The 27739-nt window shown below is 46.8% G+C and overlaps 1 protein-coding gene across 1 annotated transcript; it reads right to left on the reverse strand.

Moving 5' to 3' along the window:
- Positions 1-1093: 1093 nt before the first annotated feature.
- On the reverse strand, positions 1094-27224 carry ANKRD42 (ankyrin repeat domain 42). Its single transcript, XM_070944039.1, has 12 exons — positions 27197-27224; positions 25603-25766; positions 24252-24359; positions 21701-21820; positions 18722-18857; positions 17228-17428; positions 16393-16518; positions 16191-16296; positions 11941-12110; positions 9251-9377; positions 5116-5266; positions 1094-1240 (listed from the first exon to the last, which is right to left on the reverse strand). Exons 1-12 carry the CDS (start codon positions 27222-27224, stop codon positions 1094-1096), a joined length of 1584 nt encoding a protein of 527 aa, XP_070800140.1.
- Positions 27225-27739: the final 515 nt, after the last annotated feature.

Consider the following 27739-nt stretch of genomic DNA (forward strand, 5'->3'; position numbering starts at 1 on the left):
CCCAGCATTTACCTCCTTTGCAGCAAGCAGCAAGAAGAAACAGCTTGTTTCAGCCTCAGCACAGCCTAATTAGCACAAGTTCATTGGATCGGCCTCCTGACTCTCAGCTGTTTTGCTCTCAGCTGTTTTGCGTGGGCCTCTGCTGCTTGCTGCAAGGAGGTAAATTGCTGGGAGCAGTTTTTTTTTCTTGAGCCTATCAAGCTATGCTGAAAACGAAAATGAAAGTAAAGCAGGCAGTTTGCTGTAACGAGGCAAAATTGCTGGGAGCAGAGGCAGATTTCTTTTTCTTGTTTTCCTCACCAAAAAAGGTAGGTGCGTTTTATAGTCCGGAGCATCTTATACTCCGAAAAATACAGTAATCTTGTATTTTTGATCATCTCTGCTGGAGTTCTTGGACTTGCTGATGTAAAAATAAAACAGATGCATCACTCATATTAAACTGTTCAGTTTATTAGCATCCTCATGGTACAGCAGAAATTTCATTGAGCCTTGGCTAAGGGGCAACATAAGCAGATATTTTTTAAAAAAATTAGAAATATTAGTCTTTAATGACAAGCCAGTGTGTTGTAATTAGCGGTGCATTTTAAAACCCTTATCCGTAATGGCAACCTGGTTCAGAGGCAGCCTTTCCAAATTTCAGGAATTCCAAAACGGGTTAAATCCATGATCCCCAAAATTGCTAGAATTTCATTCCGAGGGCTGCAATGTTTCACGTTTAAAAGGTTGCACAAAACTGATGTTCGACAAGTCTGGGTTAATCTGGATTTGAAGGAGAAAGGAGATTTAGGCTACGGGTCCTATAAAGCGCCTCTTTAAATCAAAAGCTGTGCAAACTTAGATGTAACTTGAGTTCTGACGGGTGGACCCATGCATACGGACAGGTTATACATTACCCTTTTCCCTTCAAATTCAACATCTGGCAAAGCAATATATTTATGATGCCACAAACAGATGTGCTTCGACTAGTTAAGGAGGTGACATTGTTAGTTAATCTATTTTTGTGCTTAGGATTGTACGGGAAGGCGACTGAATTTAATTTTCCTTTGAGTAAAATGCTTACTTTTGTTTACTACTTGTTTACTACTTGCTTTTCTTAGAATCTTTTTACAATCACACCCCCAGGGCCGAAGAGAGGCTTTTTCTTCATTTTCTTCTCTTTCTTGGTGTCAAAACTCACTTTAGGCAAATCGGAGGCGGCTGTGTCCACATCAGGCTCTTCTTTCGGGAACTCCAGTGACTCCTGCAAGCGACGTTAGAAATTGACATCGGCTTCGGGTGGTAAATGACATTGAAAGGGAGATTTTAAAAAGGAGTTAACGCAGGGGTGGACTTCAAAAATTTTAGCAAGGGGTTCTCTGCCTGATTGCTCGGTGGGCATGGCCATGGTGGGTGCGGCCTAGTCGGCCTCCTGTACCACAGCCCTCCCCAGGCTCTGGAGGTTTTTCTCAAGCCTCTGGGAAGGCAAAAACTGCCTCCCCAGGCTTCAGAGGCCATCTGGAGGCCTTCCGTTAGGCCCGTTTTTTGCCTCCCCAAGCCTCCGTGCGCGGCCTGCATTTACAGTACCTGCATCCAAGACAGGCCACGTGGGGACTCCTGGGAGGGGCGGGGTGGGGGGGCCAGCTGTGGGATTTGGGGTTTTTCCAAATTACACAGAATCTTAGCTAGAGGTTCTCCCGAACCCCTGAGAACCCCCAGCAGCCAACCCATGAGTTAACGGCGATAGCGATTCGGTCTTCTAACTTCTTACTAGGGAAGCAGCAGATGATGGATTGTCTGTTTATGTTCTTATGTTAAGAGAGCCGGTTTGGTGTAGCGGTGGAGGCACCAGGCTAGGAAATGGGTGACGGTGAGTTCTAGTCCTGCCTTAGGCAGGAAGGTGACTTTGGGCCACTCGTTCAATCTCCGCCCTAGGAAGGAGACAATGAGGAGGCCGCTTCTGAAAATGTTGTCCGGAAAACCATAGGGACTAATCCAGGCATTCTACCAGAATGAAGAATAACTTGAAAGCAGAAGTCTGTTCTGACTCGGCCTTTGCAAGAAATGATAAGCTGTTTACTCACAAGTAAAACAAACCCTGTTTTTATAACAAGGCAGTAACAGTCTTTTATTCATAAACAAAAAAAACCCCAAATGTAATTAGTCCCAACAAACCTGGCTCTGGCCAAGGAATCCAAATTGCTTGCTATATACTAGAGATGAACAATTGTCTGTGACAACTGATCACTCCCAAACCCCTACTATTTATTTCCCAGCCAGGGAGGGGCTGGCTAGCGTCTACGTCTGGTTTTCACTGAGAGCCAGCTTATTGTTTTCCTTTGCTCTCCTGTCAGATCCCTAAAAGTGATACTGCCCATCAATTGGGAGAAGGGGGAGACTTGGATTCGATTTACTAGCATTGCCTGTGTCAACAGATATTTTACAACCTATATCCTGGCGCCAAAGAGCCCTGAGATCCTCTTAACGTGGAGGAATGTTTATGATAGCCATGTGGGTTGTTTCACTTTAAAGGATAATGGTGTGAATACATGTTTGTTCGGGTTCTCGGGGAAACTAGTAAAGAAAACATCTTCACACTTGTGTATTGGCTAAAATCTCTATTCTGACTTAAAGGGAGGAGTCTCTACTGCTTTAATCCTACTTGTTTTGCCTAAGGGTATTCAGATCTTGCTTTAATTTGGTTGCTATCACTTCTGCTTAATAAAAGAATCCTTTTGAACTACCATGTTTCAAGAGTCTTTACTTTCTTAAGTCTGTCCTCTCTATGCATATGGGATGGGCCCCATCTGTTCCTCCCCCTCACTCAGCTCAGAACCCGAAGACAGCTGCCTCTCCACCGGGGGGGGGGGAAGGGGAGGATGGAAGGCCCCGGCTCTGTCTCTGATGCCGTTTCCTTATAGGAGCCTTCCAAAGGCTCTGAAGCTGACTCAGGCTGTCCCTCCACCTGTTCTGTCCCCAACCACATGCACACACACCAACAGACGTTCAGGAGTTAAAGACCAAACCAGCCGGCAAAATCCTTTTCCTTAAGATAACGGAACTTGGCAACAACCTAGTGGCTGCCTGCCAAGAGTTTATTATTTACAAAGAGGAGAGATAACTTCTCCCCACTTCTGATACATCAAAAGAAACAGCTCAATAATTACAGAGTCCAATAAGTCCAGAGATAATCCAGCTAAGTCTTATAGCAAAAGTCCAGCAATGCAGAATGGCGTGGAAGCTTTCAGCTTTGTTCGTCACAAGGTTTGACTGGCCACCACGCTCCCTTTTATATCCTGTGGGGTATGGGGTATCTCGGGCACGCCTTTTCTTCTGTTGCGCACGCTTATCTCTGCGACGCTGGCGTGGATCCAGCCAAGACTCATTACCCTCATCACTGTCCATCTGTGGCTGCGTGGACATGCTTGGCCCCGGCCCTATCTCTTGCCCTTCGGCGGACACGGAAGGCATTGCCAGAGAGGAGGGTCCTGGAGAGGGAGGCCTTGCCAACTCCTCTTCTTCACTCTCGGGAGTCCTCTCCTGCCGATGACACAGGCTCCGGTAACGGAGCCACAACACCACCTCCTCTTCCTCATCTGACTCTGCTGCTAGCTCTGCTGGCAGCCATCGAGCCACAACAAAGTCTCTATGTTCAACATTAAAAGTAAATATGACCTCGAGATTTCCTCAACCTCATGGACACCTCCACGTATTTTTCCTGGCAACAGCACGGAAGCAGTATGCCATTGCCTTATTCAAGAATATTTGCTCCAAGCTAAATTCCTACATCCTGGAATTCCCTGATGACTTGTAACCAGTAATGAGAGTCAACCAGGTCCAGATCACCTTGTCAAGATCTCCCAAGCGCAGCTCAATGCTACTAACTGGAAAAGCTGTCCAACAGATTTAATACCCCTTTTGCACAAAGGATTACCGTATTTTTTGGAGTATAAGACCCTCCAGACTATAAGACGCATCTACCTTTTTTGGGGAGGAAAACAAGAAATAAAAATCTGCCTCTGCCTCCCAGGAATTTGCCTCGTTGCAGCAAACAGCCTGCTTTAGTTTCATTTTCAGCACAGCCTGATTAGCATGAGAAAAAAAATCTGCCTCTGCCTCCCAGCAATTTACCTCATTGCAGCAAACAGCCTGCTTTAGTTTCATTTTCGTTTTCAGCATAGCCTGATTAGCATGAGAAAAAAAAATCTGCCTGTCAGGTTTCGTTGCTATCTTAAATAAACTTCATTCTCAAACGCAAAGTCTCTAATGAATCCTTTTTTATTTAAGAATAGAAAAAACGACATGCCTGAACTTTGATGCAGCCAAGATTGGCACCTCCTTCCACACCCCTCCCTTTCCGTTCTTCAACCCCAATGTCTCATTGGCCACTATGCAGATCCATCTCTTCGTCCCATGCACTTTCTCTTCACAAGAATTCCCCCCTCCCTCTGTTGCCAAAGTAACGCTATCTGCTGAAGAACCAGGAACTAGGTGAAAGTTCATCCCAGCATTAAGCAAGTCTTTCTGTGTCTTTTATGTCAGCGCTGAAAGAGATCACAATTTGGAACACTGACACTGCCTCTGCCTCCCAGCAATTTGCCTCCTTGCAGCAAACAGCCTGCTTTAGTTCCATTTTCAGCACAGCCTGATTAGCACGAGAAAAAAAAATCTGCCTCTCTGAACTGCTCAAAATTTCCGCTACCGGTTCTCCAGAACCTGTCAGAACCTACTGGATTTCACCCTTGATATAGATGTAAAACAAAATTACGCCACTTGAATTGAAACCATTCCTGGTTTTCATCTTTTGGGTCATCTCGGGAAATTCAGATGTCAACCATCCCTGTAGTTTGAACCCAGAATTGCAGGATTTTTTTTAAAAAGGGGGGAGTGACATATATACCACAGCTGTGGTATTCACTTACCTTCCTTACTGGTTTGCAAATGTAAGCATGCGCGCAGCCTCAAGAAATGTGCCTAAAAAGCACATCATACAGCCGGGGCAGGTAGGTGGAGCCACCCAGAATTTCCGCTACGGGTTCGGGCGATCCGGACAGAACCGGCTGAATCCCTTTTGCATATATCCAATCATCAACAATGCCAAGAATCACAATTTTATCTAAAAACAAAAACGATGCTCACCACAGAGAGCTTATGGGTTGAAGGCATCTCGTTTTTTTCTTGTAGCTCTCTGAGTTTTCCTATTTCTGCTCGGGCTTCGTCCAGTTGAGCTTCCAACTTCTCCCGTCGCATCTGCTCATATTCCAGCTGCATGTTCAGCTCAGAGATGATCCTTTTTCAAAGCCAGATCAAAACCAAGTTTCAGAAGATGCCATGGAGCCCAAACTTTCTGTTGCTAACCGAGACAGTTGTGAAGTGACTTTTGCCGTTTTGCAACCTTTCTCCGACGTTAAGCGAATCACTGCCGTTGTGCGGTTAGTAACAGGGTTGTAAAGCGAACCTGGCTTCCCTATTGACTTTGCTTGTCAGAAGGTCTCAAGAGGTGATCACCTGATCCTTGAGACACTGCAATAATCTTCAATCACCATTTGAAAATGGAAGAAAAGGATTTCCAGAAAGCCAGTTGGGTGAATCTAGGTGACTGTGAGTTCTAGTCCTGCCTTAGGCATGAGAGCCAGTTTAGTGAATCTGGGCCAAGCACCAGGTGACTGTGAATTCTAGTCCTGCCTTAGGCATGAAAGCCAGTTGGGTGAATCTGGGCCAAGCTCTAGGTGACTGAATCTGGGCCAAGCTCTAGGTGACTGTGAGTTCTAGTCCTGCCTTAGGCATGAAAGCCAGTTGGGTGAATCTGGGCCAAGCTCTAGGTGACTGTGAGTTCTAGTCCTGCCTTAGGCATGAAAGCCAGTTGGGTGAATCTAGGCCAAGCTCTAGGTGACTGTGAGTTCTAGTCCTGCCTTAGGCATGAAAGCTAGTTGGGTGAATCTGGGCCAAGCTCTAGGTGATTGTGAGTTCTAGTCCTGCCTTAGGCATGAAAGCCAGTTGGGTGAATCTGGGCCAAGCTCTAGGTGACTGTGAGTTCTAGTCCTGCCTTAGGCATGAAAGCCAGTTGGGTGAATCTGAGCCAAGCTCTAGGTGATTGTGAGTTCTAGTCCTGCCTTAGGCATGGAAGCCAGTTGGGTGATCCTGGGCCAAGCACTAGGTGACTGTGAATTCTAGTCCTGCCTTAGGCATGAAAGCCAGTTGGGTGAATCTGGGCCAAGCTCTAGGTGACTGAATCTGGGCCAAGCTCTAGGTGACTGTGAGTTCTAGTCCTGCCTTAGGCATGAAAGCCAGTTGGGTGAATCTGGGCCAAGCTCTAGGTGACTGTGAGTTCTAGTCCTGCCTTAGGCATGAAAGCCAGTTGGGTGAATCTAGGCCAAGCTCTAGGTGACTGTGAGTTCTAGTCCTGCCTTAGGCATGAAAGCCAGTTGGGTGAATCTGGGCCAAGCTCTAGGTGACTGAATCTGGGCCAAGCTCTAGGTGACTGTGAGTTCTAGTCCTGCCTTAGGCATGAAAGCCAGTTGGGTGAATCTGGGCCAAGCTCTAGGTGACTGTGAGTTCTAGTCCTGCCTTAGGCATGAAAGCCAGTTGGGTGAATCTGGGCCAAGCTCTAGGTGATTGTGAGTTCTAGTCCTGCCTTAGGCATGAAAGCTAGTTGGGTGAATCTGGGCCAAGCTCTAGGTGACTGTGAGTTCTAGTCCTGCCTTAGGCATGAAAGCCAGTTGGGTGAATCTGAGCCAAGCTCTAGGTGACTGTGAGTTCTAGTCCTGCCTTAGGCATGAAAGCCAGTTGGGTGAATCTGGGCCAAGCTCTAGGTGACTGTGAGTTCTAGTCCTGCCTTAGACATGAAAGCCAGTTGGGTAACCCTGGGCCAAGCACCAGGTGACTGTGAGTTCTAGTCCTGCCTTAGGCATGAAAGCCAGTTCGGTGACCCTGGGCCAAGCACCAGGTAACTGAGTTCTAGTCCTGCCTTAGACATGAAAGCCAGTTGGGTGAATCTGGGCCAAGTACCAGGTGACTGTGAGTTCTAATCCTGCCTTAGGCATGAAAGCCAGTTGGGTGACCCTGGGCCAAGCACTAGGTGACTGTGAATTCTAGTCCTGCCTTAGACATAAAAGCCAGTTGGATGACCCTGGGCCAAGCACTAGGTGACTATGAATTCTAGTCCTGCTTTAGGCATGAAAGTCAGTTGGGTGACCCTGGGCCAAGCTCCAGGTGTCTGTGAGTTCTAGTCCTGCCTTGCGCATGTAAGCTTTGAAGATGATATTGGAAAAACTATGCAAAGACTATGGTTACAGAAACAATAGTATGCTTTAAACCCTGGAATCAAAGAAAGAAGCTCATATAGGCTCTACCCTAACAGTAACAGTAATAGAGCTGGAAGGGACCTTGGAGGTCATCTAGTCCAACCCCCCTGCTCATGCAGGAGACCTACACTAGGGATTCGAACCGCCGAACTGCCGACCTTTCTGATCGACAAGCTCAGCGTCTTAGCCACTGAGCCACCTAGTCGTAATTCATAAGAAGGAGAGAAGGGAAAAACTCAGTCAGGTTTTCAAGACCGATGTTAGCTCCTTGAGGTAGGCCAAATAAAAACACAGACTCCACAGATTTGTCTGGAATTTACTTTATTGATCCGAGCTATTGTAACAGAATCTTTCATGTTTAACTAAGTTTAATGGGGGGGGATGTGATTGCTCTCTGTTTTAGTCAACCGGCAGAGGGCAGCAGAGCAATAATTCTTAAGAAATGAATTATTTCTATTCTGAAGGAAGAGTAATCATTCTGGTATTGATAACCACAAAAAAAAAGGTTTCGCCACACTTCAAAGCCTGCTGAATTTCTTACCTCACCAAATTTTTGTAGTCTTCCAGCCATGAGGACAGTTGAAACTACTAACTCTCATTCACCTGTAAAGGGGATTTTGAAATGTAAGGGAGTTGAAGTGATGGAGTCGTGGCTGTAATAGATTTTTATCCAGCTTTTTTTTTTGCTTTATAAATAACTCAAGGTAGAGAACATACCTAGTATTCTTTCTTCCTCCTATTTTTCCTCACAACAGCCCTGTGAGGTGGGTTGAGCTGAGAGAGAAGGACTACTAGCCCAAAGTCACCCAGCTGGCTTTCATGCCTAAGGTAGGACTAGAACTCACCGTCTCCTGGTGATTGGCCCAAAGTCATCCAGCTGGCTTTCATGCCTAGGGCAGGACTAGAATTCACACTCTCCTGGTGATTGGTCCCAAATCAGCCAGCTGGCTCTCATGTCTAAGATGGAACTAGAACTCACCATCTCCTGGTGATTGGCCTTAAAGCAGCCAGCCGGCTTTCAAGTCTAAGATGGAACTAGAACTCACCGTCTCCTGGTGATTGGCTCAAAGTCATCCTACCAGCTTTCATGCCTAGGGCAGGACTAGAACTCACTGTCTCCTGGTGATTTGCTAAAAATAACCCAACCAGCTTTCATGCCTAGGGCAGTACTATAACTCACCGTCTCCTGGTGATTGGCCTCAAATCAGACAGCCGACTTTCATGTCCAAGATGGAACTAGAACTCACCATCTCCTGGTGATTGGCCCAAAGTCATCCAATTGGCTTTCATGCCTAGGGCAGAACTAGAACTCGCCATTTCCTGGTGATTGGCCTTAAATCAGCCAGCCGGCTTTCATGTCTAAGATGGAACTAGAACTCACCATCTCCTGGTGATTGGCCCAAAGTCATCCTACCGGCTTTCATGCCTAGGGCAGGACTAGAACTCACCGTCTCCTAGTGATTTGCTCAAAATAACTAAACCAGCTTTCATGCCTAGGGCAGGACTATAACTCACCGTCTCCTGGTGATTGGCCTCAAATCAGCCAGCCGGCTTTCATGTCCAGGATGGAACTAGAACTCATCATCTCCTGGAACTCAAAATCACCCAGCCAGCTTTCACTCACCATCTACCAGCTCCTAGGTGGGCACTTTAACCAAGGGTGATATTCACTTACTTTCCCTACCGGTTCACAAATGTGAGCGTGCGTCCGTCCACGCATGCGCCTGTCCTTCTGCGCATGTGCTTTGCTGGTGCGCACGCCTTCCGTGCATGCGCCCGGCCTCAAAAACGTGCCTAAATAGGATACCCTAGAGCCGGGGCTGGTTAGAATTTCCGCTATCGGTACGGGTGAATTAGTCCGAACCGGCCGAATACCACCTCTGACCTTAACCACTATACCAGATTGGTTCTCATGGATGTGAATACAAAGCTCGTGAATTTCTCGGCCGCTTGCAAAAGATTTTTTTTACCTTTCTAGCCTTTTCTCATCAAGCTTGGCCTGCCTTTCCTGGGGAGTGATGCCTCCAAGCTGCTTGAAGTTGCTGAGGGCCATTTCTAGGAGACCTTGCAACTCTTCCACTTTCTGGTAGGCTCTTTCTGCAAGAGGAGGTTTTTTTTTTTAAAAAAAAAAAAATAATAACTCTCAGGGCATTTTTATGAACCTGCTTCAAACCAGAGCCCAAAAAAGAAGCCAGAGGCCCAACCGAGTCTCAGAAAGCAAATAAGAATCATAGCATTCTGTGAAGTCTTGCAATGGCTCATTTGGCTGAACCTGTTCTGACCTTGGCTTCCCCAGCAGCACGAAGCCGAGTCCTCATCCCGATAAACCCCTTTTATTTAATTTACAGTGAATTCCTCTCCAGCAAAGTCTTTCCTCTCCCACAGTCTTTCAAGATAGTTCACAATTACCGACCTTTATCAGGCTTGGAGAGTGGCCAGGCCGATATCTTTCAGACTCCACACTGTAACCGACAATACTTAGCAAGAATGCAGGAACAGATCTTCATCCAAATGAACTAATTGTCTCCTGCAAACTCCACTCCCCTTTCGCTCCTCTCTATTCCCTATGGGAGGGGCCATTCACTGTCCACCTGTGGCCTTACTCCTGAGTCGACCCTTGTTCCTTAGCTGTTCCCTTCTCCTGGAGCTCTGTGCATGTGCACACTGGGAAGAGGCTCCAGCTATTCTTCTGCCCCACTGATGTCCGACTCCCAAGGCAGCTGATAACTGGCATACGGCCCTGGCCCCCTCTCTGCCTCCGACGCAGAGCCCTCATCAGAGCCTTCCCCAGACTCCAGGACTAGCCCATGTTCCTCCCCAACCTCCTCACTGTCCGAATCTGCTGCCAGATCTGTTGGCCGCTGGTGGGCCACAACAGAACTGTGGATTTTTTCAGGACACTGTATCTAGGTAGTCCTCAACTTACGACCACATTTGAGCCCAAACTTTATGTTGGTAAGCCAGATAGTGGTTCAGTGAGTTTTGCCCCCCCACCACCACATTTTACAACTTTCCTTGCCATGTTTGTTAAGGGAATCGCTGCGGTTGTTCAATGAGTCACATGGTCGTTAAGTGAATCCGGCTTCCCCATGGACTTTGCTTGTTAAAAGGTCGTAAAAGAGGATCACATGTCCCCAGGACAGTGCAACCGTCATATATAGGAGTCAGTTGCCAAGCATCTGAGTTTTGATCCCGTGACCACGGGGATGCTGCGACGGTGTGAAAAAGGGTCATAAGTCACTTTTTTCAATGCCATTGTGTTGTGGCTCCGATCCCTGAGCCCATCTTATCGGAGGAAGAAGGCTCCGAACATGAAGGAGAGGAGCCGGCCAGGCCTCCCTCTCCAGGCCCCTCCTCTCTGGCAATGCCTCAGGTGCCTGCCGAGGGAGAGGAGATTGACCAGGAGCCAAGTGTCTCCAATGACAGCGATGAGGGTGATAAGTCATTCCTGGATCCACGCCAATGAAGGCTTGATAAACATTTACAGCAGATGAGGAGGCGTGCCAGGGATTAAGCTGAGTCACTGGACCACACCCCACAGGCTATATAAGAGAGTGTGGTAGCCATTTAGACTCTGTGATGGACAAAGCTAACTTCTGGCTAGTCACTTTGTACAACGCCTGAATCTGCTGAAGGTTTCATGTTTGAGCTGGACTGTTTTGAAAACTGTGTGTATTTGTTGGTGTTATCTGGTGGAGGAACACTCCCTCTTCTTGTAGTAATGCACTTGGGAGACGGTTATCGTATTGCTGCCAAGTTCCTGATAACGAACCTTGTGTGTGCCGAGTACTTCTTTAACCCCCGGCTGGCTGTTTGTGTGTGTGTGGGGACGGGGACAGAACACATTGTAACGTCGAACGGTCACTAAATAAACTGTTGTAAGTCGAGGACTACCTGTCCCAAAGTGATTTTTTGCCAATACTTAAGTTGACTTGAATCAATTTAACATGTTAAGTCTTAGAGAGTTACATTTTTCTTTTTCTTTTATTTGCTTTCACAATACAGTAGTCCTCGACTTACAACCGACAGGAAGCCTCCCCATTACAGCTGTAAATCATGACAGTCATAAAGCATGCCACCCATGGGACCTACCTACCCAATTTTACAGTCGTCTATGTAGATTTTCAGTCATTCAGGTCATGGTTGTCCCAAAGGTGCTTTTTCAAAAGGCAACTGGACTTTCTTATTATTTCTTTTCTTTTCTTTGAAGACATTTTGCTTCTCATGCAAGAAGCTTCTTCAATTCCGATTGTCACAATTTTGGGCTCAGTTGCGGTCGTAAGTCAAGGACTACCTGTAAGCTGGTATTTTATTACCCTGTTTCCCCTAAAATAAGACATCCCCTGATAATAAGCCCAATCGGGCTTTAGAGTGCATACACTAAAATAAGACCCCCCCCGAAAATAAGCCCTCCCTGAAAATATTTAAACGCACGTGCAGCCGGTCCCGCCATTTCCTCTGGTTTCCTCCAAGCGCCCCAAAATAATAAGACCTCTCCAAAAATAAGCCCAAAAAATATTATATTATATTTTCAAAAAAATATAAGACAGGGTCTTATTTTCGGGGAAACACGGTACATTCTCTAGAGGTGACTTCCCAACTCTCAGGTAAAAAATGTCCAAAAAAAAAAAAATCTTTACCAAGAAAGTCCTGGACTTACCACGAGCGTCGATTTTCTCTTGCTTTTTTTCCTTCAGGTCTCCTTTGCTGTCCGTACTCCCTTCCACCCCGTGATGTTCAAAATACGTTGGATCTTTTATGTCGATTTCCAAATCGGAATCATTTCCCATCTTGTTTTTCAGATATGCCACAACAGCCAGCTGGGCAAACCTGGAAAACGAAAGAACAACAAATTCCCATATCCAACAGTGGTTCGGACCGGTTCGGGCGAACTGGTAGGGCCGACCGTGGGTGGGCCTACCAACCTATCCCGACGGTATGCTGTCCTATTTAGCTACGTTTTCAAAGACCGGGCACATGCACGAACAAAGCACATGCACAGAAGGCTGGGCCCGTGCGCAGAAGGCGCATGCGCGAAGTGAGCTCACACACACACGGCGAACCGGTGGGAAAAATATGTGAAACCCACCTCTGCATACCAATTCTAATTTCTGCTCTTGAGTTCAGCGGAAGCTTACCGGATGAAAGCCCTCCTGTTAAAATAGTCTAGTTAAATGCTACAAACATAGCAATTGGGATGAGGTTTGGCTAGGTCAGGGGTGAGCAACTGTGGCCCTTTTATAACCTGTGGCCTTCAACTCCCAGAAGCTGGTTCAGGAATTCTGGGAGCTGAAGTCCACAGGTTGTAAAACGGCTACAGTTGCCCACCCCTGGTGACTTTTATGAACCATCAGGCTAACCTTATCTCGTCTGGAAGCTAAGCGGGATCAGACCCTGGCTAATATTTGGATGGGGGAACAGGTAGATTTCATAGAGGTGTAGCAAGACTAAGAAGGTGACTGGATTTTCTTGGGTTTTCATTGAAGACTTTTTGCTTCTCATCCAAAGAAGACGCCGCGCTAGGAGGAGACTCTATGGTGGAGGAACCGGACTTCTGGTTGGCTCCAGAATTGAATGGTTTCCGGTTAGGACTTTTGTGGCTCTTTGAGTGTTTAAGGTTGCCAAATCCCTGGACTATGCATGCCTAGTTCCAGCAACCGTTCATCATAGTTTAGCCCCAGATCACTTATGTATCACTTAGTTGCTCTGCTCTGCACACTGTTATGACATGTGCAAGTTGCGCACTCCAAATTATCTTTTGCTTTTTAAATATGAATGGCTTTGCAGTCCTAGAAGTTACATGGAGCCATCAAGAGTTAAACCCAATTCAAAGCCCTGAGGAGCCTGAGTGGCGTAGGAGGCTAATGCCTCCTACTAAGGCAGCATTTAACATCCAGCTGCCTGCAATTACTGCGAGTTCAATTCTCACCAGGCTCAAGGTTGACTCAGCCTTCCATCCTTTCTAAGGTGGATAAATTGAGGACCCAGTTTGTGGGGGCAATAAGCTGCCTTTGTATAAATATACAAAAGTATGAAGGCTATTGCTTAACACACTGTAAACGGCCCTGAGTCTCCGGAGAACGGCGGCATATAAATCAATTTTTAAAAAAAAAAAAAAAAAAAGCCCATTCTTATCTTGGCTTGTAAGCCCCCAAGCCACCGTGGTTTATGGCTTATCCTAAAAAGTCAATGCAGATGAAGGAAATGAATAATAAGTTACTCTTTAATAAAAGCGTTAAATGTATTAAAAAGCTATGATGTTCTCACTGTTGCAAACTGACCACAAATTGTAATCAGTAGATACAACGTGTTATGACTTGCTAAAAGCTCCTTTGGAGATAGGAACCTACTACGCCTTGGGCAAGACCACTATCAGTAAGAAAGGAACATCTGCTCAAGGTGAAAATTAAAAGTCAACATGATAAGATAGTTGTTGTTAGGCAGGAAATGTCAAGATGACCCTTTAAAGGGTAAAACAACTTGGAGAATGATTTAGGAGAATAAAGGGGAGAGTTGGGAGGGCTTCTTAGGCGTGGCGTGCGTTGTGTAGGAGTATAAAATGTGTAGCTTGAAAATTGCATTTTCAAGGGGAAATAGGGGAAGGGTCTAAGAGGCCGCGCTTGCAACCGTTTTTTATTTTTCTTCACGATATCTCCAAGAAACCTTGGATTTTTGTGAACCAGGCTTGTTTTTGGATTGTTGAGTATGCAATTGGGGCTTTTATATCTCATGCAGACAATTGCGGCTAAACCAACCAACCAAAGATAAATAATAGTTATGATTTAGGGCAGAGTTAGAAGCACAGCTGGCCTACCAATCTACAGTAGAACTATAGAATCATGGGATTCTATTCCAGCTGGGTGACTTAGGGCCAATCACCAGGAGACTGTGAGTTCTAGTCCCGCCTTAGCCATGAAAGCTGGATGGATGACTTAGGGCCAATCACCAGGAAAACTGTGAATTTTAGTCCCGCCTTAGCCATGAAAGCCAGCTGGGTGACTTTGAGCCAATCACCAGGAGACTGGGAGTTCTAGTCCCGCTTTAGCCATGAAAGCCAGCTGGGTGACTTTGAGCCAATCACCAGGAGACTGGGAGTTCTAGTCCCGCCTTAGCCATGAAAGCCAGCTGGGTGACTTTGAGCCAATCACCAGGAGACTGGGAGTTCTAGTCCCGCCTTAGCCATGAAAGCCAGCTGGGTGACTTTGAGCCAATCACCAGGAGACTGGGAGTTCTAGTCCCGCCTTAGCCATGAAAGCCAGCTGGGTGACTTTGAGCCAATCACCAGGAGATTGGGAGTTCTAGTCCCGCCTTAGCCATGAAAGACAGCTGGGTGACTTTGAGCCAATCACCAGGAGACTGGGAGTTCTAGTCCCGCCTTAGCCATGAAAGCCAGCTGGGTGACTTTGAGCCAATCACCAGGAGACTGGGAGTTCTAGTCCCGCCTTAGCCATGAAAGCCAGCTGGGTGACTTTGAGCCAATTACCAGGAGACTGGGAGTTCTAGTTGTGCCTTAGCCATGAAAGCCAGCTGGGTGACTTGGGGCCAAGCACCAGGAGACTGTGAGTTCTAGTCCTGCCTTAGCCATGAAAGCTGGCTGGGTGACTTTGAGCCAATCACCAGGAGACTGTGAGTTCTACTCCTGACTTAGCCATGAAAGCTGGCTGGGTGACTTGGGGCCAATCACCAGGAGACTGTGAGTTCTAGTCCTGCCTTAGCCATGAAAGCTGGCTGGGTGACTTTGGGCCAGTCCCTCTTTCTCAGCCCAATCCACTTCATAGGGTTGTTGTGGGGAAAATAGGACGAGGAAGAATTATTGGTTATGTTTGCTGCCTTGAGTTAGTTATAAAAATAATAAAGACGGAATAATAAATAAATAAATAAATAAATAAATAAATAAATAAATAAATAAATAAATAAATAAATAAATAAATAAATAAATAAATAAATAAATAAATCTCTATCCCTATATATCTATATCAGGGGTGTCCAATTTGATTTCAGTGAGGGCCACATTAAGGTTGTGTTTGACCTTGGGGGGGAGCCGGGGGCATGGTGAGGGGGGCGTGGCCAGGTCAACATCACTCATGTTGGGGGCGCCTGGAGTGGCCCGAGCGCTGATAAATTGACACTTAAAGCCTGAAACTTAATGTAGAATGTGTAACTCCGTAGCATCACAGTGTGTTAATATAAGGCAACTGGCGGTTGGAACAGAGGGTGAGGGAGAGTAGAATGTGCCAGCCCACAAGCTGGATGAGTCACGCCCTGGCCACGCCCGGTTTAGCGAAGGGGTAGCATCAGAGTGTGTTAATATAAGGCAACTGGCAGTTGGAACAGAGTTCTTTTCAGGTGGGGAGCGGGAGTAGAACGTCTAACTCCTTAGCATCAGAGCATATGAATATAATACTGTATATAAAATACTATATTGCTCTGATGGTCATTTCGAAAAATCCTTTATAAGCGAGCACCTAGAAGCCAAGAAGAAAATACGTGCCAAATTTCAAGTTGGTAGGCTGTACCGTTCTGGAGAGAGAGTCGTATTTGGCTTTTGTGTATATAGATAACCATGCAATGGATTGAATTCGTGGAGGCACCTTACATTGCCGGAACATTCCCGCACGTGTACGCACGCACGGCTGAACCTATTATGGGGTTCTTGCCAGACTTCCCCTTCATTACAAATGCATCTGGTTCATACTGGCTTGGGAGAGGGCGGGGAGGCGGAAGCAGCAGCCACTGCCTGTTTAAAAAATTAAAACAGGCCATTGCCTGGCCTCAGGTAACCCAGGCTTAGCTTTTGCTCATTCATCGTTCCCACGCTGACGACCCATTTAAGTGCTGTCTTGCTGGCTGAACATGCAGGAAAACTGTCCACATTCGCGCATCTCTGGTGGACGGAAAAGCGACAGTCACCTCTTTGCAACATCCTTGGGCGTTTCCCCAGCATCGTTGGCAATATTGCAGTCGGCTTCCCTGTTAATCAGCCACTCTAAGATATGTAAATGACCTTGTCCAGCCGCTGGCGAGAGACAAAAGAAAACCATCAAATGCAAAAAACCGAAACTTAAAAGCAATGTATCAAAGCAGCTCTACGTAAAATGGATGTTCTCCTGACCTTTGTGCAGGAGGGTTGATCCTCGATCATCTCGTTCATTAACGCTGATGATTTTATTTTCTAGTAGCATTCTTAAGGTGTCCAGGTCCCCTCTGAAGGCAGAATCATGCCCCGGAAAGCTTAAATCTTGGCAAAGAAGGCAAAAAGAAGAAATCCATGAATCTGAATCATCTCTAGGGAGATACACAATGATTGGATCGGTCTCCCGGAATACCGCCAATCAGCTGTTCCAGACTGCAGGGATCACCACAGCCCATCGCCGCCTCCACGCGTCACATATTTGCCCTCCGTGCATCGCGTTTTCAGCCTCCATATGCCCCGTTTTTGGCCTCTGTGCATCACATTTTTGGCCGGTTCCAGGCAGCGGGGATTGCTACCGCCGATCCCCGCCACCTGGAAATGGCCAAAAATGCGACGTGCGGAGGCCAAAAACGGGGCGTGCGGAGGCCAAAAATGTGACGTGTGCAGGCTGAAAAGTCGACGTATGGAGGCAGCGATCAGCGGCGATGTGCCGTGGTGATCCCTGCAGCCTGGAATGGATCTAAAATGGAATGTGCGGAGGCCGAAAACGCAACATGCAGAGGCCGAAAACGGCCGAAGAGGGGGGCAGTGGGTGGGCGGGGTTTCACCAACATTCAGTGTATAAGATGCACAGATATTTCCACCCACTTTTAGGGGAGGGGAAGTCCGTCTTATACTCCAAAAAGTACAGCAAACAAAACCTGCATCCTGTGTATAACAGGTTCTAGTAAAAGTGAGAACTGCATTTGAGAAGAGCAAAATAACTATCCTCACAGTTTCTCTCCCTTCCAAGATTTTGCTCATCGTCACCTACTTTCTTCCTCGTCCAATGACTCTTCATCCTCCTCCAGACTGTCCACGTATACCAGGATGTTTTCCTTGTAGAACCTTTCGGCCAGATCCCGTGGGGTCTCACCGTGGTCATTCCGGGCCTTCAAGGAGTGGACCAACGTGGGCATTTTGCTCACCAAATATTTAAAGCAGTGCAGGTGGCCTTCCATGGCTGCCAAGTGAACTACAACACAACAAGAAGGTTGAGTCCACGTTTTGAGCTAAACTGGACCGATCCTTCCCCAAGTTGACAACACAATCTGCCAGAAGTAATCCCAGTGCACAATAAGACACTACATTGTAGAAATCTCTATAGAGCAGGGGTGTCCAACCTTGGCAACATTAAGACTTGTGGATTTCAACTCCCACAATTCCACAGCCAGCTTGTTGCCAAAGTTCGAGACCCTTGCTATAGAGTATCAGGTGTTGTGTGCGTGTGTCTGTGTGTCTGTGTGTCCAAAGGAGATGGGCCGGAAATACGAAGTATAAATAAATACCGTGTTTTCCCCGAAATAAGCCTTATTTTTGGGGAGGTCTTATTATTTTGGGGCGCATGAAGCAACATGGGGCTCCTCTTGTCGTCTTACTTGATTTCCAGCTCTGCATTTAAATATTTTTGGGGAGGGCTTATTTTCAGGGGGAGGTTATTTTAGTGCATGTGCTCAAAAGCCCGATTGGGCTTATTATCAGGGGATGTCTTATATTTCAGGGTAACAGGGTAGTCCGCTCTATTGTGGTCCCCATATCTGCCTATGGTTGTGAAGATTGGACCTTAAAAAAGCCAGACAGGAAGACAACTGACTTATCTGAGCTGGAGTCAAACAGAACTGATGAAACTTCTTGGATGAGCACTGAAATGTCTTCAAAGAAAACCCATAAACAGGGGTCTCAGCTCAAGGCCCACAGGCCAGATTCGACCCGCAGGGTGCTTAGATCTGGCCCGCAGGACCACCCTGGAAACAGCGAAGGACCGGCCTGTGGTGCCTCTGCCACCGAGGCCTCCCCCCCACCCCCGAGATCTGTTTTCACTGGCAGAAGACTGCAGGAGGCCGTCATGGCTGAAAACAGAGCTCATGAGGGTCACATGTGCCCCCCCCAGCTCTGTTTTTGCTGGCAGAGGACTGCAGGAGGCTGTCATGGCTGAAAACAGAGCTCATGAGGGTCACATGTGCCCCCCCCCCCAGCTCTGTTTTTGCTGGCAGAGGGCTGCAGGAGGCTGTCACAGCCAAAAACAGAGCTCGGGAGCCCTTTTTGCTGGCAGAGCGCTCAGGCGCCCCCAACACGAATGACTTCAGACTGGCCATGCCCACCCTGGCCATGCCCAGGTCAAACACAACCCTGATGCGGCCCTCAATGAAATCAAATTTGACACCCCTGCCCAAGAAAGTCCAGCTCACGTTTCCCTCTACCATAATAACTTGACGTTTCCTCCGTCCCCTGGTTCACAGGGATGACTAGGATGTTTCTCCTGCCATACCTGGAAGGTTTCCATCTTTATCCGCATCGTCTAAAGTAGCTCCCCATCGGACAAGAAGCTGGAGACAGCCTAGCCGGCCGTAGAAAGCAGCATTGTGTATAGGTTTCCAATCATTCTTGTCAGAAGCGTTGACATCCTGGTTGTTAAAATGGAAGGAAGCCAACATTTCAGAGGAAGTTGTATGTGGTAGGTGAAAAGAGCAAACACGGGAGCATTAAAAGACTTGTGTTCCTTGGATTATACGGTTTAGCTGTTTCTTCCTCCTCGGCTTGAGGCACAAAGAAAAGGTGCCGTTCAGAAGATTTATTGCTCAAGCCAAGAATCTATGTCAACTAAAGTTTAACTGATGCTAGAGAAGGGTCGGAGAAATTCAAGAGGGGTGGAGCTTAGACCATTGGTGACAATGTAATGACTCTAGGCTGATGACTTGCTTAACTCCGTCCTTCAGTTCTGCCTGCCCTTCTCCTACATCTAGATGTCAACTCGCAAAGCATCCCTGGCCTGCTCTCGAGTTGCCATAGGCCAGGGGGGGATGGGAAACTGACGAAATGGCATAGCAGCCAAAGACAGATGCACATTCCATGCTTATCTCTCTCAAGGCTGTATCCCAGGGTTACCTACAGCAGCTGAGGGGGAATGAACTTTACAACCCGTGAAACTGCTCTGTTGGCGAATGTGATTGATGATATACCCTGGGGGAAGGGGGGGAAACAGGGTCATAATTGGAGCGTAAATTACGTAGGGTCAGAGCTGGCTTCACTTGGGAACATGCAGACATGAAGCTCCTAATAAATAACTGGATTTCTTTTGAAGCTTGGCTCGAGGCTTATGATTTAATTAGGGCATTCGTTGGAACCCTGACACTAGCAATATTATCTCCCTCCTTTCTTGCCTAGCTTCTTGGTGACCCTTGGTGACTTTTCTGTGGGCATCGATTGAAATGAGCATTGATTCAAATTTAAATTCCACAGTAAATAAGGGCTTCTTCAAATTCTGTTCAGTTCTCAGCGGAAATGGTGGCTATACTGGATCCGGTAAGCACAGGAAAACCACAAGTTAAAAATGTCTATGATGAAAATTAAATTCTTCCTTGAGAGCTGTTAGCCAGTAAAACTATTAACCATGAAGCCAGTGGTGGGATTCAGCTGGTTTGGGCTGGTTTGGGCAACCTGGTAGTTAAATTGCTGGCTGACCCTGTCCCTTCCTACCCCACCCCTTCTAGGAGTCCCCATGAGCCCCATTTTGGCTCCCAGATAAGTGCAGGAAGGCGTCCTAGGCCCAAAACAGGGCATGGGGGGAGTGGTGTGCCCCCCTCCCTCCCCATGGCCTGTTTTCTCTCCACTTCCAAGAGGCTTCAGGGAGGCCTCCTAGGCCCAAAATGGGGCATGGGGGTGTGCGGCACCCCTCCCCCATGGCCTTTTTTTGCTCCCAGAGGGGTGCAGGGAGGCCTACTGGGCCCAAAATGGGGCGCAAGGGGTGATGCATCCCCCCCGCAGCCTGCTTTTGTTCCCAGGGAGGTGCAGGAGGCCAAATGCTGCCTGTCACACCACCTGGCCACGGCCACCATGGCCATGCCCACCCAGCCGGTCATTAGGGCAGAGAACCGGTTGTTAAATTATTTGAATCCCGCCATTGTATGAAGCTTTAGTTCTTATGTTTAGTATGTATTCCATTTCTCTTTCAAATGAGTGATTTCACAGCTCAGGTAATGGTGTGTGAGAATGACCTTGATGGATGGGGAGGGGAAGAGATACTGCCTAGAGAAAAATTTAGATAAAGAGAAGGGAAACCCGCAGTTGAATAACAGGCAGAGAAAAATAAAAACCATTCGCCCTAACTTATCAGGCAGTAAAGAAGACGGTGGGGGATTTCTGCTTTCAGGTTTTCAAGATATTGTTAAAATAGCCCTACGATAAAGTTGGGATCTTGCCGTGTTTCTCGCCTGGTTCTTTGGAGGCTGACAACAGAACACAAATTATTCTTATGAATATAACCAGGGGGTTCGGCAGCCTTCGGGCGATCCTCTAGCCAAGGATCACCGGGGTTCGGCGAAACCCCAAATGCCACCCCTGGCTGGATCCCACCCCTCCCCTCCCAGGAGTCTCCACGCGGCCTGTTCATCATTCCAGGTAAGTGATGGGGCCATGCAGAGGATCTGGGAGGGCAAAAAATGGGCCTACCGGAGGTTCCAGAAGTCCAGAAACAGGCTGTTTCTGGCCTCCGGAGGGCCTCCGGAGGCTGAAGGAAACTGTTTTCGCCCTCCCGGAGGTTCGAGGAAAGCCTCTGGAGCCTGGGGAGGGTGAAAAACACCCCCCCCACACACACACTGTGGTTCAGGTGGCCGTCTAGGCCATGCCACCATGGCCACACCCACCCAGCAATGGGGCAGCGAACCCGTTGCTAAAAGATCTGAAGCAGGGGTGAAATCCAGCAGGTTCTGTCAGGTTCTGGAGAACCGGTTGCGGAAATTTTGAGTAGTTCGGAGAACCGGCAAATACCACCTCTGGCTGGCCCCAGAATAGGGTGGGAATGGAGATTTTGCAATATCCTTCCGCCAGGAGTGGGGTGGGAATGGAGATTTGCAGTATCCTTCCCCTGCCACGGCTACCAAGCCACGCCCACAGAACCGATAGTAAAAAAAAATTGAATTTCACCACTGATCTGAAGCCCACCCCTGAATATAATGTGGGAATGTGGGAAAGAAGAGGGTGGAATTTGTCTCTAGCTTGACCTATTTATATAAGAAGAAGAGCTGCCCACAGGGAGATAATCAAAAGTCAAGACCACAATCATAAAATGTGCATATATGTAAAGGGCAGGGTTGCATGGCATGCTTGTGACTGCCTTCTTGAATGTTTTGACTGCCCCTGCAGATACCCCTGTGACACACACTGCAAACGTTATGGAAAAACTAGGAGCAAGGTGAATTATACCGATTCCTACTAGGAATAACATTAAAAAACAAGTTACATTTCTTACCACTCCGCTCCGGAGTATGGTTTGTAAGGTGAATGAGTGTCCGTGGGTCGCTGCAAGATGTGCTGGAGTACATCCTAAGTCATCTGGGACTCGTAGATTCACAGCATTGAGATTAAGGGCCTGGAAAATACATAAATATATCTCTTAAATATATGAGCTGGTGGGAACATCTAGAAATCCTTGGTTAACTTCAGAAAGCTAGACAGGCTAAAGGTAAAGGCAAAGGTTTCCCCGTCCAATCATATCTGACTCTAGGGAATAGTGCTCAACTGTTTCTAGCCGAAGGAGCCAGCATTGTCTGGTGACATTTTCTGTGGTCATGTGGCCAGCATGATTATTCGCTGAGGTGCACAGAACGCTGCTACCTTCCCACCGAAGTGGTACCTATTTATCTACTCGCATTTGCTTGTTTTTGAAGTGCTAGATGGGCAGGAGCTAGAGCAAGGAACGGGAGCTCACCCCGTCGCGCGATACGCCCTGTTGCGTGTGTTTAAATCAGTTTAAATTCATTGTAATGAAAGTTGGACCATAAGGAAGGCTGAACGCCAAAGATTTGAGGCCTTTGAACTCTGGTGCTGTAGAAGACTCCTGCTAGTCTCTTGGACTGCAGGGCAATCAAACTGGTCAGTCCTAGAGGAGATCAACCCTGACTGCTCTTTAGAAGGCCAGATCCTGAAGAGGAAACTCGAATACTTTGGCCACCTAACGAGAAGGAAGGACTCACTGGAGAAGAGCCTAATGCAGGGAACGATGGAGGGCAAAAGAAGAAGGGGACGACAGAGAACGAGGTAGCTGGATGGAGTCACTGAAGCAGTCGGCGTGAGCTTAAATGGACTCCAGAGGATGGTAGAGGACAGGAAGGCCCAGAGGAACGTTGTCCATGGGGTTGCGATGGGTCGGACACGACTTCGCAACTAACAACAACAACATTGTTAACAAGGATTTTAAATTCCCTAGCTTAGAGATTATATCATATCGGTTTCTTCTTTTATGGAACTATTTTATAATGTAGTATTATATCTATTTTTTCATTTTCCAGTCTGGGTCTCGAACCCGGGCTGTTAGCTTTCCATCCTTATCCATTTTCAGTTGACGAGTAGCCCCCATTTTATAATTGAGGTTATCTTGCCAAATAAATAAATGAATTCATTCTGGGAATAATGAGAATGTACTTTTTGTTTTATTTTTAATGGCGTTAAAGCTTGCAAAGGAGAACTGCGAACAAAACTACTGAATTTCATTTAAGCTATTATCATAAAAACAAGAAAATTATATGGGGGGAGGGAGGATGACCCAAATCCTAACAATAAAGAAATTATTGAAACTTCAGTCTCCATCAGTATAAACCGAGGTGGGTTTCAGCAGGTGCTGGCCAGTTCTGGAGAACCGGTAGCGGAAATTTTCGGAGTTCGGAGAACCAGTAAATACCACCTCTGACTGGCCCTACCCCCATCTATTCTCTGCCTCCCGAGTCCCAGCTGATCAGGAGGAAATGGGGATTTTGCAGTAACCATCCCCTGCCACACCTACTAAACCACGCCCACCAAGCCATGCCACACCCACCAAGCCATGCCATGCCCACCAAGCCACACCCACAGAACCAGTAGTAAAACATTTTGAAACTCACCACTGAGTATAAAGGATCAGAACTGATAAATTTAACTGAAGCAAAGTTTAAAATCTGGTACAGATCATCCTTCTGAAACTTCAACATCACCAGGCAAGATATATTTTTCATATACAGACAATCCGAAAATTTGGAGATTTAACTTAACATCATCTTCCAATCTTTGACCATTAACTTCCTCCCAAGAACCTGGTTTATTACCGTATGGCTGTCACATCCAATGTTTCTCAACCTTGACAGCTTTAAGATGAGTGGACTTCAACTCCCAGAATTCCTTAGGCAAGATGCTGGCTGGGGCATACTGGGAGTTGAAGTCCACGTATGTGAAAGCTATACCAAGATGGAGAAACACTGGTCTAGCCGTGAAAAAATTCCTAGCTGACAGCAAGGAAATGTACAATACAATACGTCCTAAAAATCAACTTGGAACAAATATGTCCTTTCCAAATTCAGATTAACAGAGTTGGAAGGGACCTTATAGGTCATCTAGTCCAACCCCCCGCTCAAGCAGGAGACCCCCACACCATTTCTGACAAATGGCAGTCCAATCTTTTCTTGATGTGATGAAGCTCCCACAACTTCCAAAGGCAACTTCTGTTCCATTGGTTGATTGTTCTCACTGTCAGAAAAATTATCCTTATTTCTAGATTGAATCTCTCCTTGATCAATTTCCATCTATTATTCCTTGTCTGGCCTTCAGGTGCTTTGGAAAATAGCTTGACCCCCTTCCTCCTCTCTGTGGCAGCCCCTCAAATATTGGAAGACTGCTATCATGTCTCCCCTGGTCCTTCTCTTCACTAGACTAGCCATGCGCAGTTCCTGCAACCGTTCTTCATATGTTTTAGTCTCCAGTCCCCTAATCATCCTGGTTTTTAATTAAAACAATAAATTAATCCTTAAATTGAATTAAATGGAGACACTCACCTGCATGCAGGCATCCTGGCCTCGAATTGCAGCCAAATGAGCTGCGGTCCAGCCTCTTACAGTCACCGCAGTCTGATCAGCTCCATGCCAGAGAAGCCAATGGAGACACTAGCAAATAAGAAGACATGCTTTGTGGGAAGGAAAATCCATCTGGTTTAGTTCCAAGCTGGGAGAAAGACACTGGAAACACAGAGGCTGATTGGAAAGATGATTTATTGATGAAGCAGAACCAGATGGGTTTGTGGTTCTGGGCAGCTGACAAAATGGAGTTGAGAGCGGGGGTGGGGGTTATACCTTCCCTTGGGCTTTGCACTTGAGCTTCCTGTTCCTGTGCAAGAACATTCTATTGGCTGTTGTCAGATTCCTGTGAGGGGTCATGTAGGGGTTATATAGGGGTCATAGCTGGCTCTATAGGCAAAAGCGGAAATGCAAATCCTAGGTGTTTCTCTGAGCTAATCTTGTCAACCTTTGGCTTGTTGCTTATCTGAAGTTTCTGTCTCACCCAGTCTTTCTGGATGGATTACCAAATCTGCATTTCTAAAAGCTGGCCTCCTTAGTTTCTGCTTGGGGGCAAGAAGACTGGAGCTGTTTCTGAAGAGACTGGCCCAATCTTTCTTAATGGGCGCAAAATATCTGCTGGGGGCCATTAAGAAAGACTGAGTCTGCTTTCTGTTTTTTTAAAAAAGCATGTCTCTCCATTGTTGCTGTTAATTGCGAAGTCGTGTCTGACACATCACGACCCCACGGACAGGCGTTTTACAGTTAGCTGCCAGAACTCTCGTCTGCCAGGAATTCTGGTCTGTTTATACAATAAATTATTGGCAGGCGTGTTTGATATTGCATTTGTCTGTGTGAGGACGGGGGACAGAACATCCGTTGTTTTTACACTACATTGCAGAGGTGGGTTTCAGCAGTCCTGGACAACTGGTAGCGGAAATTTTGAGTAGTTTGGAGAACCGGTAAATACCACCTCTGACTGGCCCCGCCCCCATCTAGTCTCTCCCTCCTGAGTCCCAGCTGATTGGGAGGAGATGGGGATTTTTTCAGTAACCTTCCCCTGGATTGAGGAGGGAATGGAGATTTTACAGTATCCTTCCCCTGCCACGCCCACTAAGCCAGTCCCGCCAAGCTATGCCACTCCCACCAAGCCACACCCACAGAATCAGTAGTAAAAAATTTTGAAACCCACCACTGCTACATTGGGGTCCCCAACCCCACTCTACCGGGCCGTGGCCTATTTGCAACCGGGCCACGTGAGCACCGGGCTGGTGCGCAGGTGTCAACTCATTCACTCATCCATCCCTTCTCTTCAATTTGAAAGAATTCGGTGCCATCTCGGATCGTGTCTTACCTCCAAACTCCCAGAATGGGCTGCCCAGTGCAGTGGGGTGAACTTATAGACTGGATCCACCTCATTGATGCTGACGCCGAAGGTCACCATTTCATCCAGTTGTTTGATGTTCCCAGTTTTGACGGCCTCGTGAATGGTTTTGCACTTTGGTTTTTTTGGCCGTTCTGCAGAAAAGCAAGGGGACACCAACTGAGAAAAACAGAATAATAGAGTTGGAAGGGACCTTGGAGGTCTTCTAGTCCAACCTCTTGCTCAAGCAGGAGACCCTATACAACTTCAGACAAATGGTTGTCCATGCTCTTTTAAAAAACCTCCAGTTTTGGAGCACCTACAAAAGTGATGGCGAACCGTTTCGGCACCAAGTGCCCAAACCGGAAATTGCATGCATGGGTACACGCCGGAGCGCCAGGAACCCAAAAATCAGCTGGCTGGTCCATGTATGCCTGTTTTTTGGCTTTTTATGGGCCATTTTCAGGCCATTTTTCCGGCCATTTTCAGGCCCGTTTTTGGGGTCATTTTAAGGGCATTTTGGGGGTGTTTTTGGGGTCGTTTTCAGGCTGTTTTTTGGGCCATTTTGAGGCTGTTTTCAGGCCTGTTTTGGGGCTGTTTTCAGGCCATTTTTTGTGTGGCCCTGTTGCGAACCGGTATTAAAGGTAAGTAGACCCCACCCCTGCTTAACAACCCTGTCAAGAAAAGTTGTAAAATGGGGGTGAAATTCACTTAACAAATGTCTCACTTAGCAATAGAAATTATAAGGTAGGATAGAGTGAAATGGGATGGGAAAAGGAAAGGAGAGGAGTGGAGAGGAGAGGAGAATTAGAAAAGAGAAGAGAAGAGAAGAGAATGAGAAGAGGAGAGGAGAGGAGAGGAGAGGAGAGGAGAGGAGAAGAGAAGAGAAGAGAGGAGAAGAGAAGAGAAGAGAAGAGAAGAGAAGAGAAGAGAAGAGAAGAGAAGAGAAGAGAAGAGAAGAGAAGAGAAGAGAAGAGAAGAGAAAAGAGAAGAGAAGAGAAGAGAAGAGAAGAGAAGAGAAGAGAAGAGAATTAACTTTTATTGTCACTTTTTCTATGTACATACTGGCACACATTCAAAATTCTGATGCCCACTCTTTTTTGGGCTCAATTGTGGTCAAGGACTACGGGTATATAATTCCTGCAGACCCACAAAGTTGGGGACAGTTCTGAGCTTACTCTAAAAATGTATTTTAACTCAAATTAGGCCAGGAAAAAAAACTGAATGCACCTCCTGGCCAGAAGGAAGGAAGGAAGGAAGGAAGGAAGGAAGGAAGGAAGGAAGGAAGGAAGGAAGGAAGGAAGGAAGGAAGGAAGGAAAGAGAGGGAAGGAAGGAAGGAAGGAAGGAAAGAGAGGGAAGGAAGGAAGGAAGGAAGGAAGGAAGGAAGGAAGGAAAGAAAGAAAGAAAGAAAGAAAGAAAGAAAGAAAGAAAGAAAGAAAGAAAGAAAGAAAGAAAGAAAGGAAAGAGAGGGAGGGAGGGAGGGAGGGAGGGAGGGAGGGAAGGAAGGAAGGAAGGAAGGAAGGAAAGAAGAAGGAAAGAAGGAAGGAAGGGGTAGGGAGAAAGAGGAGGCAAAGCAAATCTCACCTTTTTGGGAGGTGACAGCAGCAGGCATGGTCCAGGGTTTCCCCAAAATCTCACAGCTCTTCTCTTTTCCTCTCCCTTCCTTTCTTCTTAGTGCTTCTTTGGCTGCTAGGAGGTTGCTATGGAAACCCTATACACTTCCTGCGATGCTCTGTCGGCCATGTTCTCTCCTGGCAGGTGGACTGGAAGCCTCCAGGCACGGAAGAGTTTAATCTTGAATAAAACAATTTGGACTTCAGTCTTGAGTCAAGCTACCAGGCATTCTTTTCCTTTTCCTTTAAAAACAATATCGCCTGCATTCAGGGAAACGTGATTTAAATCATCATAATGATGATTTCCAGGTGAGCCTGTGCAGCTAAATTTGAAAAGCACAAATTTAGTCAACAGGGATTAATCTTAGTGTGTTGTGAGAAGGAGATAACCGTACAGGTAGTCCTCGAAATACAACAGTTCATTTAGTGACCATTCGAAGTTACAACGGCACTGCAAAAAAAAAAAAAAGACTTACGACCATTTTTCACACTTATGACCGTGGCAGCATCCCCA

The sequence above is a fragment of the Pituophis catenifer genome, unplaced genomic scaffold, assembly GCF_029215685.1.
Source record: "Pituophis catenifer annectens isolate HBS135680 unplaced genomic scaffold, rPitCat1.0.hap2 SCAF_4, whole genome shotgun sequence".
In the NCBI taxonomy this organism is placed as follows: domain Eukaryota; kingdom Metazoa; phylum Chordata; class Lepidosauria; order Squamata; family Colubridae; genus Pituophis; species Pituophis catenifer.

Coding starts and splice junctions, on each gene's coding strand:
- ANKRD42 (XM_070944039.1), bottom strand. CDS start 27,224: ATGCCTGCTGCTGTCACCTCCCAAAAAG. Junction 21,821..24,251: donor GCCAGGATGCCTGCATGCAG/GTGAGTGTCTCC, acceptor TGTATTTTCCAG/GCCCTTAATCTCAATGCTGT. Junction 1,241..5,115: donor CAACCCATAAGCTCTCTGTG/GTGAGCATCGTT, acceptor CGTCGCTTGCAG/GAGTCACTGGAGTTCCCGAA.